Source organism: Leopardus geoffroyi, chromosome B2, assembly GCF_018350155.1.
Source record: "Leopardus geoffroyi isolate Oge1 chromosome B2, O.geoffroyi_Oge1_pat1.0, whole genome shotgun sequence".
NCBI classification, from domain to species: Eukaryota; Metazoa; Chordata; class Mammalia; order Carnivora; family Felidae; genus Leopardus; species Leopardus geoffroyi.
In genome coordinates, this window is record NC_059332.1 from 22,781,413 (window position 1) to 22,796,983 (window position 15,571).

At 44.7% G+C, this 15,571-nt stretch overlaps 1 protein-coding gene across 34 annotated transcripts in view; it reads right to left on the bottom strand.

The window, feature by feature from the left end:
- Nucleotides 1-15,571, bottom strand: part of FARS2 (phenylalanyl-tRNA synthetase 2, mitochondrial) — a 623,580-nt gene that overhangs the window by 80,728 nt on the left and 527,281 nt on the right. For 30 of the 34 annotated variants that reach the window (XM_045497504.1, XM_045497514.1, XM_045497522.1 and 27 more), the window contains one exon: nt 223-516. The exons of 3 other annotated variants lie outside the window; for them this stretch is intronic. In XM_045497504.1, the coding sequence (XP_045353460.1) occupies nt 299-516 (218 nt within the window). In that variant the 3' untranslated portion in view covers nt 223-298. Of the gene's footprint in view, nt 1-222; nt 517-15,571 lie in introns of those variants that run through there. One more of the 34 variants, XR_006717077.1, reaches the window with a different exon arrangement.

The window sequence follows — 15,571 nt, forward strand, 5'->3', positions numbered from 1 at the left end:
GAGTTTGTGATATCCCTTTGTGTGGCTTCACTTATTACATGGGTGGAAGAGCCTGTCAGGCAAGAAATCATGCCTGGTGTTTACACTTTAATGGAACCCAGGGACCAATTAACCACACTAAGTGCCAACGGGCAAAGCATTTCTTAAAGGAATGGGAGGGAACTCTTATATTATCGTTCCATTTCCTTCCTCTTTTCCCAAATAAAAGACAGATGCTATGTCAACAGTCTCTCAAGAGTGATTTTTTATTTTCTGAAAGTCCTAAAACTGACCCATTTATCAAAACATGACTGATGTCTCAGCCTACAAACAATATCCTTTTCTCCCTCACAAATCCTGGAGCCCCGAGAGGCTGCAGCCTGGTCCAAGCAGTGCCATCAAAATCTGCCCTCCACTCCCAGCAGCTGCACGGCGGCCTCCTGCACAGCCTGGTGGACACGCCTGACCTCTCTCTGGGACAAGGTCCTCTCCATGTGGCGGTAGGTGATGCGGTAGCAGTGGCTTGTCTTGTGTGTCCTGGAGAATGGAAGAGAAAGGCAGGTAAGTGAGGGACAGACGTGCCTGCCGCCTGTAGGAACGGTGTTGCCGGCTCTGACCAGATCAACCCCAGAGGAGAATAGGATGGGATCCGGGGCCTACTGGCATGGTGTGACAGAGACATCACCATCACTAACAGCCTGCACCTCTTACAGGCTTCCTGAGAAGTGGTGGTTGGGAGACCACTGACTTGAATAATCAAGAATGCTGGTTCCCACTGGACTAGCTGCATTCAAGTTCCCTGGGCAGGACGTTTCTTACAAGTCTGATTTCCTGGGTCAAGCCCTGGATAGGTGGGATGTGGGCTCTGGGTTTCTGGGCTTTTTATCGGTTCCTCAGGGGACTCTGCTAAGCAGAGATGGTCAGGAGCCAAGGCCAGCAAACCTCCACCTTTCTCACATCACAGAAAACATATTTGGAAGGCACACTGCAGTCACAAGGCCGGGATTGGCTCTGGGGGCTCTAGCCGCCTAAAAGGCTGAGCGGTATCACTCTGTTTGCACCTCTAACAGGCCATGGAAAGCATAGAGACAATTGTGCCATACAGACATGCTTCCGAGTTCCAGGTAGTGGGGCCTTTTGCAGAACTTAGTCTTCACAGAGACACGTGAAGCCACAGCTCCTGGTGCGGCTGCTCTATGAACATGCTTCTCCACAGGTGTGCCTGTGTGTTTCAGGTATATTTGGACAGGCCTTCCGTTGCTGCTGGAAAGGTAAGGCCTGCCCTGCTGGGGTCCTTAAGAAGCGTTCCACTGCAAAAGTACAGCCCAACTGTGCCCAGTGGCACTGGGCCTCTTGTGGCCACTGGAAAGACTCCACACTGCCTCCCCCAGGTGCAGAAGACAGGCCTTTTTTTCAATTTGACATCATCAAGGAAGGAGGCTGCAACATCCTGAGTTTCTGAGAGATGGAAGATTCTAGAGGAGGGAAAATTAGTTAAGGAGTGAGAAGGAGGGCATAGGAATCATAGATGCTTGAAGATGATGCCAACATTTACTAGAACAAGTGTGGTGATAGGATCTGGGGGCCCAGGTTGTCAGTGACCTGGTGATGGTGCAAGGGTGTGATGGTTTCCTGCGGGTGGGGGCACAGCCATGTCAAGTTACGCCCACTGCAGGGGACATCTCCACTAGCCTCCTAATTCCCTGTGCCAGTGAGGGAGACAGAGGCCCCCTGCAAGTCAGTGGCAGCTGGGCCACGACACACCTTTCCTGGGTCTCAGTTTCTCCTCTGTTGAAAGAGATTAACAGCATAGCACTTACACCATCAACCTTTCCAATCTGTTGCAAAGACCTAGTCAGAAAGGGGCAGGGCCTGCAAATTATGAAGAACTATATGAGTGTGAGGCAAAAGTATCCTTGTGGCAACTGTTGGTATGTGCTTTCGTTGGTTCACTCAGGCATCTTTTACTTAGCTGAAGAGTTCGTAATATGGCCACTCTGCATGCTGGGATGCCCAACCAAAGATGAATGGGAAAAATTTATCAACTTGTCTCTATATGCTTCCCAGAAGGCCCCTAGAAGGATTCCCAGGATTCAAACAGCTTTTATAAAACATTTTGATGAGTGAGGTGTAAATGAATCATAAACATATGGATTAATTTTATAATTTGAGAGAAATAAAATTTGGCAGAATATTTGGTGATAATTCAGTAGCTTCAACTGAAAATCAACCAGCTTTGCCTTTTCCTAACATCACTGGGAGAGAGAAAGAAGACTTACTTTTGTTTTCTAGAAACTTCTTTTTGAAGATTTTAGTTGGTAGGACATAATCCTGTCCTCATTTGCTTGTTGGAGGACTGAAAGCAGTGGAGCTGGCAATTGGTCATGAGTCTCCTCATCCTTGAGGAGTGGGTTGTCCCCGAGAACTACAAGGTCACAGACCTGAAGGGTCTCATGGCTCGTCACTGACCAGGTTAAGACGATGGATTTCTCAAGAGGAGGGATGCCCTCAGTGCTCAACTCCAAGTATCTGAATTAGAGGTCTTTTGATTCTTTTATACCACCCAATGTGGCCTTTCTGTGGTCAAAAAGCTTCTGAACCTTTTATCTGCCATGACCCTCACTGTCACTCAATGAGAGCAGCGTTGATATAGTGCTTCTTATGTACCAGGAACCACCATAAGCCCTTTGCAGGCATTAACTCATCTAAGCATCAAAACCCCACTGAATTCCTAGCACTCTTGTCCTGGTTATAAAAATAAGGAAACTGAGACACAGAGAGCAAAATAACTTGCCCAAGTTCACACAGCTACTAAGTGGCAGGGCTGGATTTGAAACCAGGCAATCTGGAGGGAATGCAATCGTGCAGCCACTGTGGAAAACAGCTTGGTGGGTCCTCAAGGAGTTAAACATGGAATTACCATATGAGCCAGCCATTCTACTCCTAGGTATATACACCCAAAAGAACTGAAAGCATGTATTCAAACAAAGACCCGTACGAAAATTTTCATAGCCAAACAGTGGATATGGCCGTCAATGGATTAATAGATAAACAAAATATGGTATAGCCATATGGTGGACCTGTACAATGGAATATTATTTAGTCATTGGAGGAATGAATTAATGATACATGCTGCAATGTGGATAAACCCCCAAAACGTGCTAAGTGAAAGAAGCCAGACACGGCAGATCACATACTGCATGATTTCATTCACATGATATATCCAGAATAGGGAAATCCGTATGATAGAAAGCAGACTGGCGGTTGCCAGAGGGTGGGGGAAGGAGGTACAGGTAGAAACCGCTTAATAGTGTGAAAATTAATAAAGGGGACTGGGATGCTAGAAGGGGAGCCTACAAGGGAGAGCCCTTCCACTCAATGTCAATTACAAGAAGAACTGTCAACTACAGACTCCAACGGAAGTGTCAGTTACAGACCTCAACAGAAGAGTCTCAACAGGAAGCAATTGTCAATTACAGGTCCCAACAGGGAAGGATGTACACTGCATCTCCTACAGGAGCTCAACCACCCCTGCAACACAGTCAGTGAGAAACCACCATCACCCTGAACTCCTGCTTCTCTCCAATGAACTTTTGTCCAAAACAACCCCTCTCAACTTCCTCCTTCTCTATAAAATAATATTCTTCGCTTGTGTTTGTTGGATTTGCTTATGATTGTGCTGTAGCTGGCTTGTTCCAGATTGTAATTCTTGTTATTTCCAAATAAGCGCATCTTTTGGTGGTAAGATAACTGGCAGTGTGAAGGTTAACATTAGGCACAAGGTTTTCTTTTGGGGTGAAGAAAATGCTTTGGAACTAGGTAGGTAGTGTGGCTGCCTAACATCGAGAATGTCCTAACTGCCAATGACCCGCCCACTTCAAAAATGGTTAATTTTCAATGTTTATTTATTTTTGAGAGACAGAGGCAGAGCATGAGTGGGGGAGGGGCAGAGAGAGAGGGAGACACAGAATCCGAAGCAGGCTCCAGGCTCTGACCTGTCAGCACAGAGCCCGACATGGGGCTCGAACCCACGAACCATGAGATCATGACCTGAGCCGAAGTCGGACGCTTAACCAACTGAGCCACTTGGGCGCCCCCAAAATGGTTAATTTTCACCTCATTACAAATACACACAAGGAAACTAGGCAGTTTGGTTTCAGAGCCCAATATTAGCTACCATGCCTGAGCACTCCGCCACACTCCTCTCCTTGTCTTCTTTTCTCTTCTCCATCCTCTTCCTTCTACCCTAACTTTTCCTAAGTGACAAGGCTTGCAAGCTACTGAGAAGGGAATTGCCTTTAATCCTTCTATTCAAGAGATGGAGTAAGCCCATGTTCCTTTCTAGCTCTGCTCTTTGACTAACAAGCCAGACATGAGGCATAACTGTGACATAGAGTGGGAATCCTTGGAACATGGATGCTTTTTAAGAGGTCTTTCCCATATATACAATGGAGTATTACTTGACAGTCAAAAAGACTGAAATCTTGTCATTTGCAACTCTGTGGATGGAACTAGAGGGTATTATGCTAAGCAAAATTAAAGAAAGACAAATATCATATGACTTCACTCATATGAGGACTTTAAGATACAAAACAGATGAATGTAAGGGAAGGAAGGCAAACATAATATAAAAACAGGAAGGGGAACAAAACATAAGAGACTTAAATATGGATAACAAACAGAGGGTTACTGGAGGGGTTGTGGGGGGGGGTGGGCTAAATGGGTAAGGGGCATTAAGGAATCTACTCCTGAAATCATTGTTTCACTATATGCTAACTAATTTTGATGTAAATTTTAAAAAATAAAAAATAAAATTAAAAACAATAAAAATAAAAAAAAATTTAAAAAAAAGGGCCTTTCCTGCTTATGGAGCCATTAAAAGGCATGTTGTAAAGCCAAACAGCTGGTGGGAAATCAAGAGGGCCTGCAGGGAGAGCATAAAAGGGGGGTTGGGGAGGGGTGCAGTCGCAGCTCCTGTCCACACACAGTCGGCTGGGCAGAGTGAAGCTGCCAAAGCCTTCCCCCCAGACTCACGTGGGCACAGCCTTCAGACAAGAAACCTTCCCGGAAAGAGAGAAGAGACTACATTGACAATTCTCTCTTCTGTACCTGATAGCTTCTAGTCATAGGCAGAAGAAATGAGAATATCCTTTATGGAGTTTGTGAGGGCAAATTTCCTTACAGTAAGTCTGAAGAAGAGTCTAAACATTTCTTTTGGCGCTGGAATTTCACTGCATTAGGATATTGGCGGAAACGAGTTGGTCACTGGTTGGAGCTTGGATTTTTTTTTTTTTAATTTTTTTTTTTTTTAATTTTTTTTTTCAACGTTTATTTATTTTTGGGACAGAGAGAGACAGAGCATGAACGGGGGAGGGGCAGAGAGAGAGGGAGACACAGAATCGGAAACAGGCTCCAGGCTCTGAGCCATCAGCCCAGAGCCTGACGCGGGGCTCGAACTCCCGGACCGCGAGATCGTGACCTGGCTGAAGTCGGACGCTTAACCGACTGCGCCACCCAGGCGCCCCTTAATTTTTTTTTTTAACGTTTATTTATTTTTGGGACAGAGAGAGACAGAGCATGAACGGGGGAGGGGCAGAGAGAGAGGGAGACACAGAATCGGAAACAGGCTCCAGGCTCTGAGCCATCAGCCCAGAGCCCGACGCGGGGCTCCAACTCACGGACCGCGAGATCGTGACCTGGCTGAAGTCGGACGCTTAACCGACTGTGCCACCCAGGCGCCCCTGGAGCTTGGATTTTTAACAGAGACTTTGGATTGAGAACCTGAGAATGTTTGAGCTTCAAGGGCTTATCACTCGTCTAACTCAGAGACTGATTCAGTTCTTGAACAGACAGCGCGTTCCAGGCACTGAGCTGGACAGAGGTAAGCGAGTGAGGGGAGTCCCGACCCAACAGGTTCACATCTGGGGACCAGAGTCTGCAGAGGTCCTGCAGCAACCCGGGAGGAGCCCGAGTGGAGGACTGTTCCCCTTGTCTCCGTGATGGGGCTGGTGCTGCATTGAAATCAGCCATGCGGCACTCCCACCTCGCATCCTCCTTCAGCAAACGACTCTTTCCTCTGGTGCTTCCCCGTGAGCATCTATGTGGTACTACTCATGTAACACGAGGCTGGGCTCTCCAGGGCCTGTGAAAGGGATCCAGATCATCCTGCCTACTCAGGGGCTTACCTCTGGTGAGAAAAAGGACACAGGACGGCCCATGCTTGCCCGTGCACAGAGGAGCTGAACGATGCTGTGGTTCACTGCTCTAACCAGCCTCCCACCTTTTGTGTTTTCCTACCTGGCCTCCCTTCAGTCCTCATTCTCAGAGATCCAACCTGGCTCATGAAGCTGGAAACATGGCTCAGAACTTTTTCTGAAACTTACTTCTCCTTGGGTCCTGTTCCCTGCTCCAGTATGATTGCCAAGGTGCACCGAACTCTGCTGTCCTATGTGTCCGGCTGCCCGCCCCCCTCCCAGGAACTGAGGGGCAGCCCCCTGTGGGCAGGTGGCAGCGCTGGGCTGCATGGTGGATGCACCTGTGGGCAGGGAGCCTGTATTTTCAGGCCTCCTTCTCCCGAAGCACTAACTAAACATCCCCTTACGGAAGGGGATGTTTGGGTGCTGCGCATGATCGAGTCTGGATTAGTAGAGGAGTGTCGAAATCAGACATGTTTAAGAGGAATCCTGCCCTAGCTCTTTCTTTTCTTCCTGACCAAATAAGTGATAAAATTAGCAAGTATCAAAAGTACTGCTAGGTGACTGGCTGTGCTCCAGTTCACAGGGTGCCAGCAATAGACTCTGAAAGAACGTGGGGCTAACCAAGCATCGCTGGAAAGAAGGGACAAGGGGTCTGAGTGCTAGCGAGGGTTGGATTACTTCTATTACACAACCACTTGGTTTACTCTGGCAACTAGACAGGTTCCAAATGTGAAATAAAACCCTTCCATGGGATGCAGCCAAAGCTCAGCTCCTGCAACACCCACAGTGGTTGGCTTTTCCATCTGTGACAAGAGCAGCTACTTCATGTTCTTGGCCACTGGACACATCCTGGAGTAGATCGTTTACCACCAGCAGTTACTGCAGATGCCACCTATGCGTGCTGGGACTACTCAACACAATAATGTCCATTTGGTCTGTCACACGGGTCAGCCTCACACTGGATCCTTTCAATTACTTCTGAGGATACACAACTACCTGATGTTTCCCTGTTTCCAGTATCATGGGTTATGTGCGATGTCACACGTATAATGCGTATCTCTCTTGTCCTATACACAGCACAGAGGATATGGGTGTAGGTTATGTATACTCTCTTCTACTCAGGTCACTGTCTTTTTCTAAATTCCTGCCCCAGGTGCTGCCATGGGGTGGGTTCCGTTTTCTGAGTAAAGAAAACAGGGATTCCCCTGTTCACTTTTAATGTGTCTCCTGCATGTATCATGCAGAAAGTCAGTGGGAAGCCCCACAAGGCAATGTCCCGCGCACCATCAGGAGGGTGCAGAATGCTTTCACAGGGTGGGGGTGGGGGTTGGCTCAGGCAAGGGAACAGGATGATGGGAAAAGGAGAATGGAAGGGAGTATCTGTTCAAGGCTGCTCCTGAAAATACAGAATGAAAAGGGGCCTGGTGGAATGCAGAGGAGCCCAGAATTTGCACCTAGAGACCTGAGTTGTAGTCCCTACTCTGCCCTTTGCTTTCTGTGTGACTTGGGGCAGTTTACTTAACCCCTTGTGAAGTGAGGGCCACCACCCTACTCCTGGGGTTGTGCCGGCTGAGTGGGGCATGTCTGGAGCCTGCTAGGATGGAGGCTGCTGTCCTGAGAGCTCAACCCCTAGTCTGCCCCATCTCCTTCCCCTAATCCCGGGACGCGTCAGGAGAGGAACGGCACTACGGGGAGGACGACCTGTATTTCTTACATCCTTCTTTGAAATCTCCTTTTGTGGGCCTGGAATCTGACCTGTGGCCAAGGGTAGCATGAGCACATTGGTTAGCTGTGGCTGGGAAAGTTCAGTGAGGAGGACAGGTCAGGGAGAGTGATGAATTATCACTCAGCATTAGACACCATTTAAATAAGTCATCTGGAAATTAAGTAAATTATTGTTTCTTCTTTACCTTTCATGTATATATGTATATATGAAATCTATTTCATATATACATATATACAATATTTCATATATACATACATATTTCATAAATATATATAATATACTATATATAGTATATATTTAGTATATGTATATACACTAAAAAAGAGGAGAAAATAAAATCTGATTATAAGACAGCATACAGTGATTCTATATCACTTTCCTAATGAACTGCTCTGGGGTTTTCTCTGAAAGAGATATCACTGGTTTAATGTAAAGAAAGAATATAGGCGTGGGAGGCAGGAGACCCGGGTCCTAGTCCAAGTCCCAGCAACATCTGCGTGGCCTCCCCAGTGAGATGGCTGGACTGAATGGGCTCGAGGCCCCTTCCAGCTCTAATAGTCCAACAGTTACTTCAGAGGACAGATGAGTTTCTAAAGCAAATGCACATGCAGAGGAAAGGAGCCAGCCAGCCAGCAAGCAGCATTTGCAAGTTGCATGGAATGAAAGAGAAAGGGGCCCTGATCTGGCGGGCAATTTCTTGACAGGCTAATGCATGAACACAAGATGCATTAGTAATATTCATGATCAAAGCAACAAGGAAGGGAGTTGGCTTCATGAGGTTGGATTACGGCTTGGTAGAGCCCACTGAGAAAGTCTTCTTGTAGAAGGTGGACCTCGACTTACAACAGACACTCTGGACAACTTATAGCCCCTCTCCATCAACTACGCTTTTCTAGCCTGCATCCCTTACCCCCACACTTTCCAGAACTAAGAGGTCTGCTTTTCTTATTCTCAGAATGGTAGGTTGTAGGCTCAACGCTCCCTGGTGGGCCGTTCTAAGTGAGGTACCTCCCCCCCCCCGCCCCCCAGTTCCTAGCTAGCCAGCATCAGCAGTGCCTGTCACTGCCACTGCTGTGGTTACGATTTCTTCCCAGAGGGATTTCTGTTCCTGGGAGTCAGTCACAAGAAACCAAACCAGATGGTGCCTCTGACAGTTACTGCCTTGGGAAAGACAACTCCAATCCAGGCCTTGATGGAGGGAGAGTCAGAGCCAGGGAAAAAGGAACTTGCTGGGTGCAGCTTGAGTAGAGCTGCTTTCAAACCTGCCTCCCCCGCCCCCCTCCCCAGTTCCCAGTCATCTCGCGTGGTGGCAACTTAAGAGCTCCTCAGAGATGCACGTTTTGCAGGCAAGAAATGCTTTTTCACATCAAACACTTGTCAAGTCCTCAGGGAAGTTTCCAAACACCCCCAGGGTTTTATTTCCATCAATCCCTGTAACTTCTCCTGGTACTTCCCAATGAGTGTCTCATGCTAAGCTCCTCAGGAGGGATGGTGTTCATGCTCTCGCCTCCTGGGGAGCATGACCCATGTTCCTGCCCCCCACATGCATGTATATACATATGAAAATTGTTTTGGGGAAATCATCTAATAGAATCTCTTATGGAGGGGCACAAGATCTAGACTAGCCAGTGCCACGAGGGCCTAGCTAGAGGACCTTAACCTTGGGCCAGTTCTTCATTTCTGATCTAGGTTCTCATTTTAAGACACAGATAATGAACTCATAGGGTTTTTTGAAGAAACTGCATGAAAATAATATATGTTAGGTGTTTAGCATAGTTCAGGCTTATAGTTAACAATTAGTACTATTAATTATGTACCTAAATATTAAATAGCCTCTACTTTGGGCCACACAGAAAGTGACCTTAGATGAATTATCAGAGTTTCTACTTCTCATTTGTAAAAATGGATCCCTGATATGATACATACTGCAACACAGAAGAAACTTGGGGGCATTATCAGGTGAAATAAGCCAGACACATAAGGTCAAACATGTAAGTCCACTTACACGAAGTTCCTAGAGTAGTGAAGTCAGAGGCAGAGAGTAGAAGGGTGGTTGCGAAGGGCTGGGGAAAGGGAGGAGGGGGAGTTAGTGTTTAATGGGGACAGAGTTTCGGTCTGGGAAGATGAAAAAGACCTGGCGGCAGATGGCGTGATGGCTGCAAAACAGTATGAAGGTACTTAATGCCACAGAACCATACATTTAAAAGTGGTGAACATGGTAAATTTTACGTTATGTATATTTTATTAAAATAAAAAAAATTTGACGAGGAGAGTTGGCCCAAATAACCTAGTTGACTATAACTAGGAATGGGGGTTGGCAACTCACATTTATATTTAGAACAAACAAACAAAAGACAACAACGAAAACCCGACCAGATCACTGACACCCATGTGGCAGACTGTTGGAGGGTATGACGTGACTGCTTCCCGTCCTCCCCAGATGGCTCACTTTGACTTCATTAACCTGTCTCCTAAGCTGCCCTGCATTTCATACAAATGAATTTTTACGATGCCCTGCTCGTAATGCTATAACAGAGAATTTAACCATATTTGAACAATTCTTTTCCATGATTCCATGATCTTCCAAGCTATCCTCATACATTTCTAACAAACTTGGAGTAATGGTTCATTTTGCACAGATTTCCAAAGCTCTGTGCTTTTTGGTTGCGTGGAAAATTTGGAAGAGGTTTTATTTTTCTCCCTGGCTTAGTCTGCCAAGCCAGAGTCAACAGAGCTAACTTTAACTCTTCTACTGTTACATGGTAGCTTCCCAAACGTGTTGACACTTTGGTGGATGACTCACGTTACAAAACAGAAGATTTGTGGTGGGTGAAGTGCTACATTTCCAACTCAATCAATTGATTAGCAATTATTTATCCTGTGATGAGGCAGACATTGTGGAAGATACAAGATACGAGTTGCTTGATCAACACACAAATATTCACAGAGTGGCTGTTCTGTGCACAGCTCAGTGGTGGTGTGAGGGGGAAGAAGTATCCCAAAATAATATAAAGAAGGACTGGCTAGATAACCATCTACTTGGGGCTTAAGACATTTATATAAGAAAGGATACCAACAGGACAAAGCAGTTCACACTAAATGTTAAATGAACGACACAGATTGTAAATAACTTAGTATTGAGAAACATTAGCAGGGGAGAAGAGATTAGATTTAGATCTTAAAGTATGATTAGGAGTTTTGCAGGTGAAGGTCAAGGGGTGCATCTAGCTGGCAAAATGACACAAGGACTGGCTGAGGGGCATTCCTTATATCTTTTTTCCTCTTCCATTTCAACGCTGAGTTGGTGAGTGTATGTTACAGGTATAAATGGTCCAGTGAAGAGGTATCCAGAGGATGCACGATCTGCTTGCTGGGAGAGGGCTGTATACAACCATAGCAGGACGCCAGCTTTGGTCACAGCATGTACAGGAAGTGATTGACCCTGTAAGAGGGAAGGGTCATTTCTGCAAAGGCACAGACAGAATCATGAACATGCAATGGACAGGTTGAGGAGAGGTGAATAGTTCAGAGTGGCTGGTCTGGGTGTAGACAGTACAGAACTAGTAGGGTAGGAGGCTGCAGGGTGGGTAGAGATTATAGAGGAGGGTCTTATGAAGCCTCAAACAAAAATCCATCATTAAGCAATCAACCAAACAACAGAGTCCAGGATCTTGTCTCTAAAGTATCTTATAACTGCTCTGGACAGTTTTATTGCATCTAGAGTCTGGTCCTCAGTGAACTTCAGATCTCACTCCCCACAAACAACAGAGGATTACTCAGATATTATGGTATATTATGTCACCAATCTGGTAAAAAAAATTTTTTTAAGGGAGAGATAGTGTGAGCAGGGGAGAGGGGTGGGGGGCAGGAGGGTGGGCAGCGGGAGAAAGAGAAAGACAGTATCTTAAGTAGGCTCCATGCTCAGTACAGAGTCCAATGCAGGGCTCAATCCCATGACTCTGGGATCACAGCCTGAGCTGAAATCAAGAGTTGGACACACAACTGACTGAGTTACCCAGGTGCCCCCTGATCTGATATTAATAACCACCCAACCAAGGAATATCCTATAGATCTATCCTCAATCCCATTATTATGAGTAGAATTACCCATAACTGTGTTATGTTGTATAACTTATATTTCTTTAGCAAGTAATGGATCAAATGTGCTGATTGCTTTAAGAAAGACTCAGTGTCTAGATAATTATGAAGGAAGTATTAGGAAAGAGAAATTTATATACATTTCAAATGACTTATGGTTATTTTGCAAATGTTTTTGAGGAGGGACTCTCTCAGTCTAATTAATAGCACCATCTCTTGCCAAATAGTGAGTGGGAGATTGAGGGAGAGAATGACAAAATAGAGACTTGGTTGGCAGGATAAGCTCCCACTATTCATCGTATGCTAGGCTAGAATACAGCAGTGATATCTTGATTAAGGATTCATTGTACAAGCAACATATTTTATGGAATCATAGAATCCAAGACATATAGGCCTTAAAGATTTTCTGGCCCATGATTGAGCTCTTTCTATAAAGCCTTATGTTGGTGTACTTCTGGGGCAGACCATTCTAGGCTTCCCCAGCACAGGCGGAGAGCAAGATCCCCTTTACAATGAGCTGACAAGTGCTTCCTATGTTTGTCCTCATTGGTCCTCAGTTCTGCTCCATGACAGCCCTAGTGAGGGACTCCTAGGATCACTGATAGTCAGAGTTGGAGGCAGCTCATGTAATGTTTAACATCACTGTCTCTAAGGTTAAATGTATGTCTGTCTCTGCATCTGCCTATCCATCCATCCATCCATCCATCCATCCATCCATCCATCCATCCATCCAACCATCCATCCATCCATTTCATTTATCCATCCAACAGATGAAGTGAATATCCAATATATGTCATGTATTCTGCCAAGTATTGAGGACCAAATGATGGAACAAAAAACAAAACAAAACAAACCTGACCTCATGAAGCTCACAGTCTAGCATAAGACACAGGCATTAATCAAAGAATTACGAAGAAATGTAAATCGCAACTACGCTACTGGGTTTGAAGAAGAGGTATGTGAGGCTACATAAAAGGGCAATTGACTCAGATGGGTGGGTCAGAGAAGGTTCCTTGTGCAAGTGTTAGTGAGCTGAGATCCTACAGAGGGTAGGAACTAACCAGGAGAATGAAGGTGAGGGGTGGTGATCGGAGGAGTTTCTGGTAGAGGGGCTGACAAGTATACAGGCCCTATGGTCTGAGTTCAGATCCTAACTGCTCCTCCTCTGAGCTATGTGATCTCAGTCAGATTTCTGACCTTCTCCAAGTCTCAGTTTTCATGATAACATGGAGAAAACAATCCTGCATGTCATGCAGATGAAGCCTTCATGGGCTCAGTCCAGGTTCATTACTATGAGCACCATCATCTGAGAGTCCCATAGTTGTTCAGGCCTTTTTTCTTAAGCAACAGAACCCCAATCTCTCTCCCATGTGATGCCCTTCAATTTTGTTCCCTATAATTACATGGTATATAGAGTACAGCTTAAAGCAAAGCTACTTTAGTTAAAGTAGGCTTGAGGATCTCATGCACGCGGCCTCTGCTTCCTGCCCACAGCAGCCTCTTTCCCCAGAGGCTCATCAGAATCCCCAAAGCTCCAAGGAGGGCAATTTAAAAACCACCCCAGGGGCACATGAGTGGCTCAGTTGGTTAAGTGTCTGACTTCAGCTCAGGTCATAATCTCATGGGTTTTGAGTTTGAGCCCTGCATTGGGCTCTGCACTGATAGTTCAGAGCCTGTCTGGGATTCTCTCTCCCCCTCTCTCACTGCCCCTCCTCCACTCCCTCTCACTCAAAAATAAATAAATAAACTTAAAAAACAAAACATCCCAGATTCTACAATAAGAAGCAAAACTCAGAGAGGCAATGAATGGTTTGCCTGAACTCATCTCAAAATTTACAAATCACAGTGAAATTTGCTTACAATACAATTGAAGCTCATTTGGGGGAACATATTCTTCTATATAAAGAGAAATCTTTGCTTCCATGGAGTATAAATCCAGGAGAGAGCAGAGAGCAGATAGGCTGCAGAAGTTAGAAACCTGGATTCTTATCTGAAAGCTTATCACTAAGACAAGTGACTTAACAGGTCCTTTAACAGCTCTGAGCCTCAGTTTCCCTATTTTATAGAAGGGATTACAGCTGTCTTGCAGTGTTACAAATAGTAGGTTTTTAAAGTGCTTTGCAAACAAGTGACTATTTAAATATACCATAATAAAAGGGAAATTTCATCTCTGCAAATGGCCAAACAATATTTAGTGCTAAACTTGGGGAGAAACGGTAATCTAATTGAATATTTCCTGTTAAAAGAAAGCACAGTGATATAGTAAACAAGATACATTTTCTGATATGGCCTACGGCTTGTCCTATAAAAATTCTTAAAAAAAAAAAAAAAAAAAAAAAGAGTTCCAAACAACTTTGGAGAACAAAACAGCATCATATAGCCTTTAACACAGACCACTTGGCAGGTTAGTGTTACTTTTAGTCAAGCTGCTAGACTGGCTAGGTGTATTACGTTATAGTCATACCACAGTCATGGATGTTCCTAATGGATCTATTTTTACCATCTAGAGAAAGACACAACTATCCCAGACCATCTATTCCCCCGGAAAGCTAACATGAGGAAACCACACTGACAGAAACCTGTAACATCTATATGAAAACAGTACTTAAATTCCACATATTGATAAAATTAAAGAAAGCTCTGGGCTTTGCCATCACATAGTCTTTGTAAAATTGAAGATACTTTGTTACTAATCATAGTAGCAACAGTAAGAAAAGTTAATTATAAAGTGATGCAGCTTCCAAAGCCTTGGACCCACACAATCTTATTGGTTGAGATCTATGTGGCAATCCTGACAGGCAGACACTGTACTTCCTTCTGCAGAGCCAGGAACGGGCCCAGGGAGATGAAGGGACTTAGTGAGGGTCACAGCTAGAATATGTGGGGACTTGCTTCCTTCTTGAGCAGGTCTGCTCATCTTTTTGTCCTAGGCACACTATTCAGCCTGTTAATGTCACCATTAGCGACTTTTAAACAGGGATATCACAGTAACCAATAAAATTACAGGATGCTTTCAGAAACAGGACTAGGACTTTGTCACAAAAGAGGAAAAAAGATATTCCTTAGTAAATATTACTTAGCAGAGAAAGTGGAGGAAGTATAAAGAAAGGGTGAAACAAGAAAGAAAAAATATTTTAAAGGGAAGAATAATCTATTATGTACTCAGTGCTACGCACCATAATGTTTCACTTTATTCTCATCATTAATAGAAAATGTGGAGGAAAAAAATAAAACAAAAACAAAAAAATAAAAACAAACATGCCAGAATAAGGGAGAGTATGAGACTGATGAAGACACAGTCAAACCTAGAGAACACAGAACCCAGATCTGCAGGTTGTGAGTTAAACTAGTGGAGAAAATACACTTGTTTTTAGAATGTGCAAACAAAATGAAAAGAAAGCCTTATCAATTCCATGGTTTGTACTGTCTGAGAGGAGAAAAGACCACAGTTCTTTAAGAAAGCAAAATTTACCCCAACATAATACTCTAAAAGAAATTTCTCAGGTGGGGCTCCACACAGGGAACTTCAAATTAATAATGACTATGATTTATGGATCACTAAGTATGTCTAC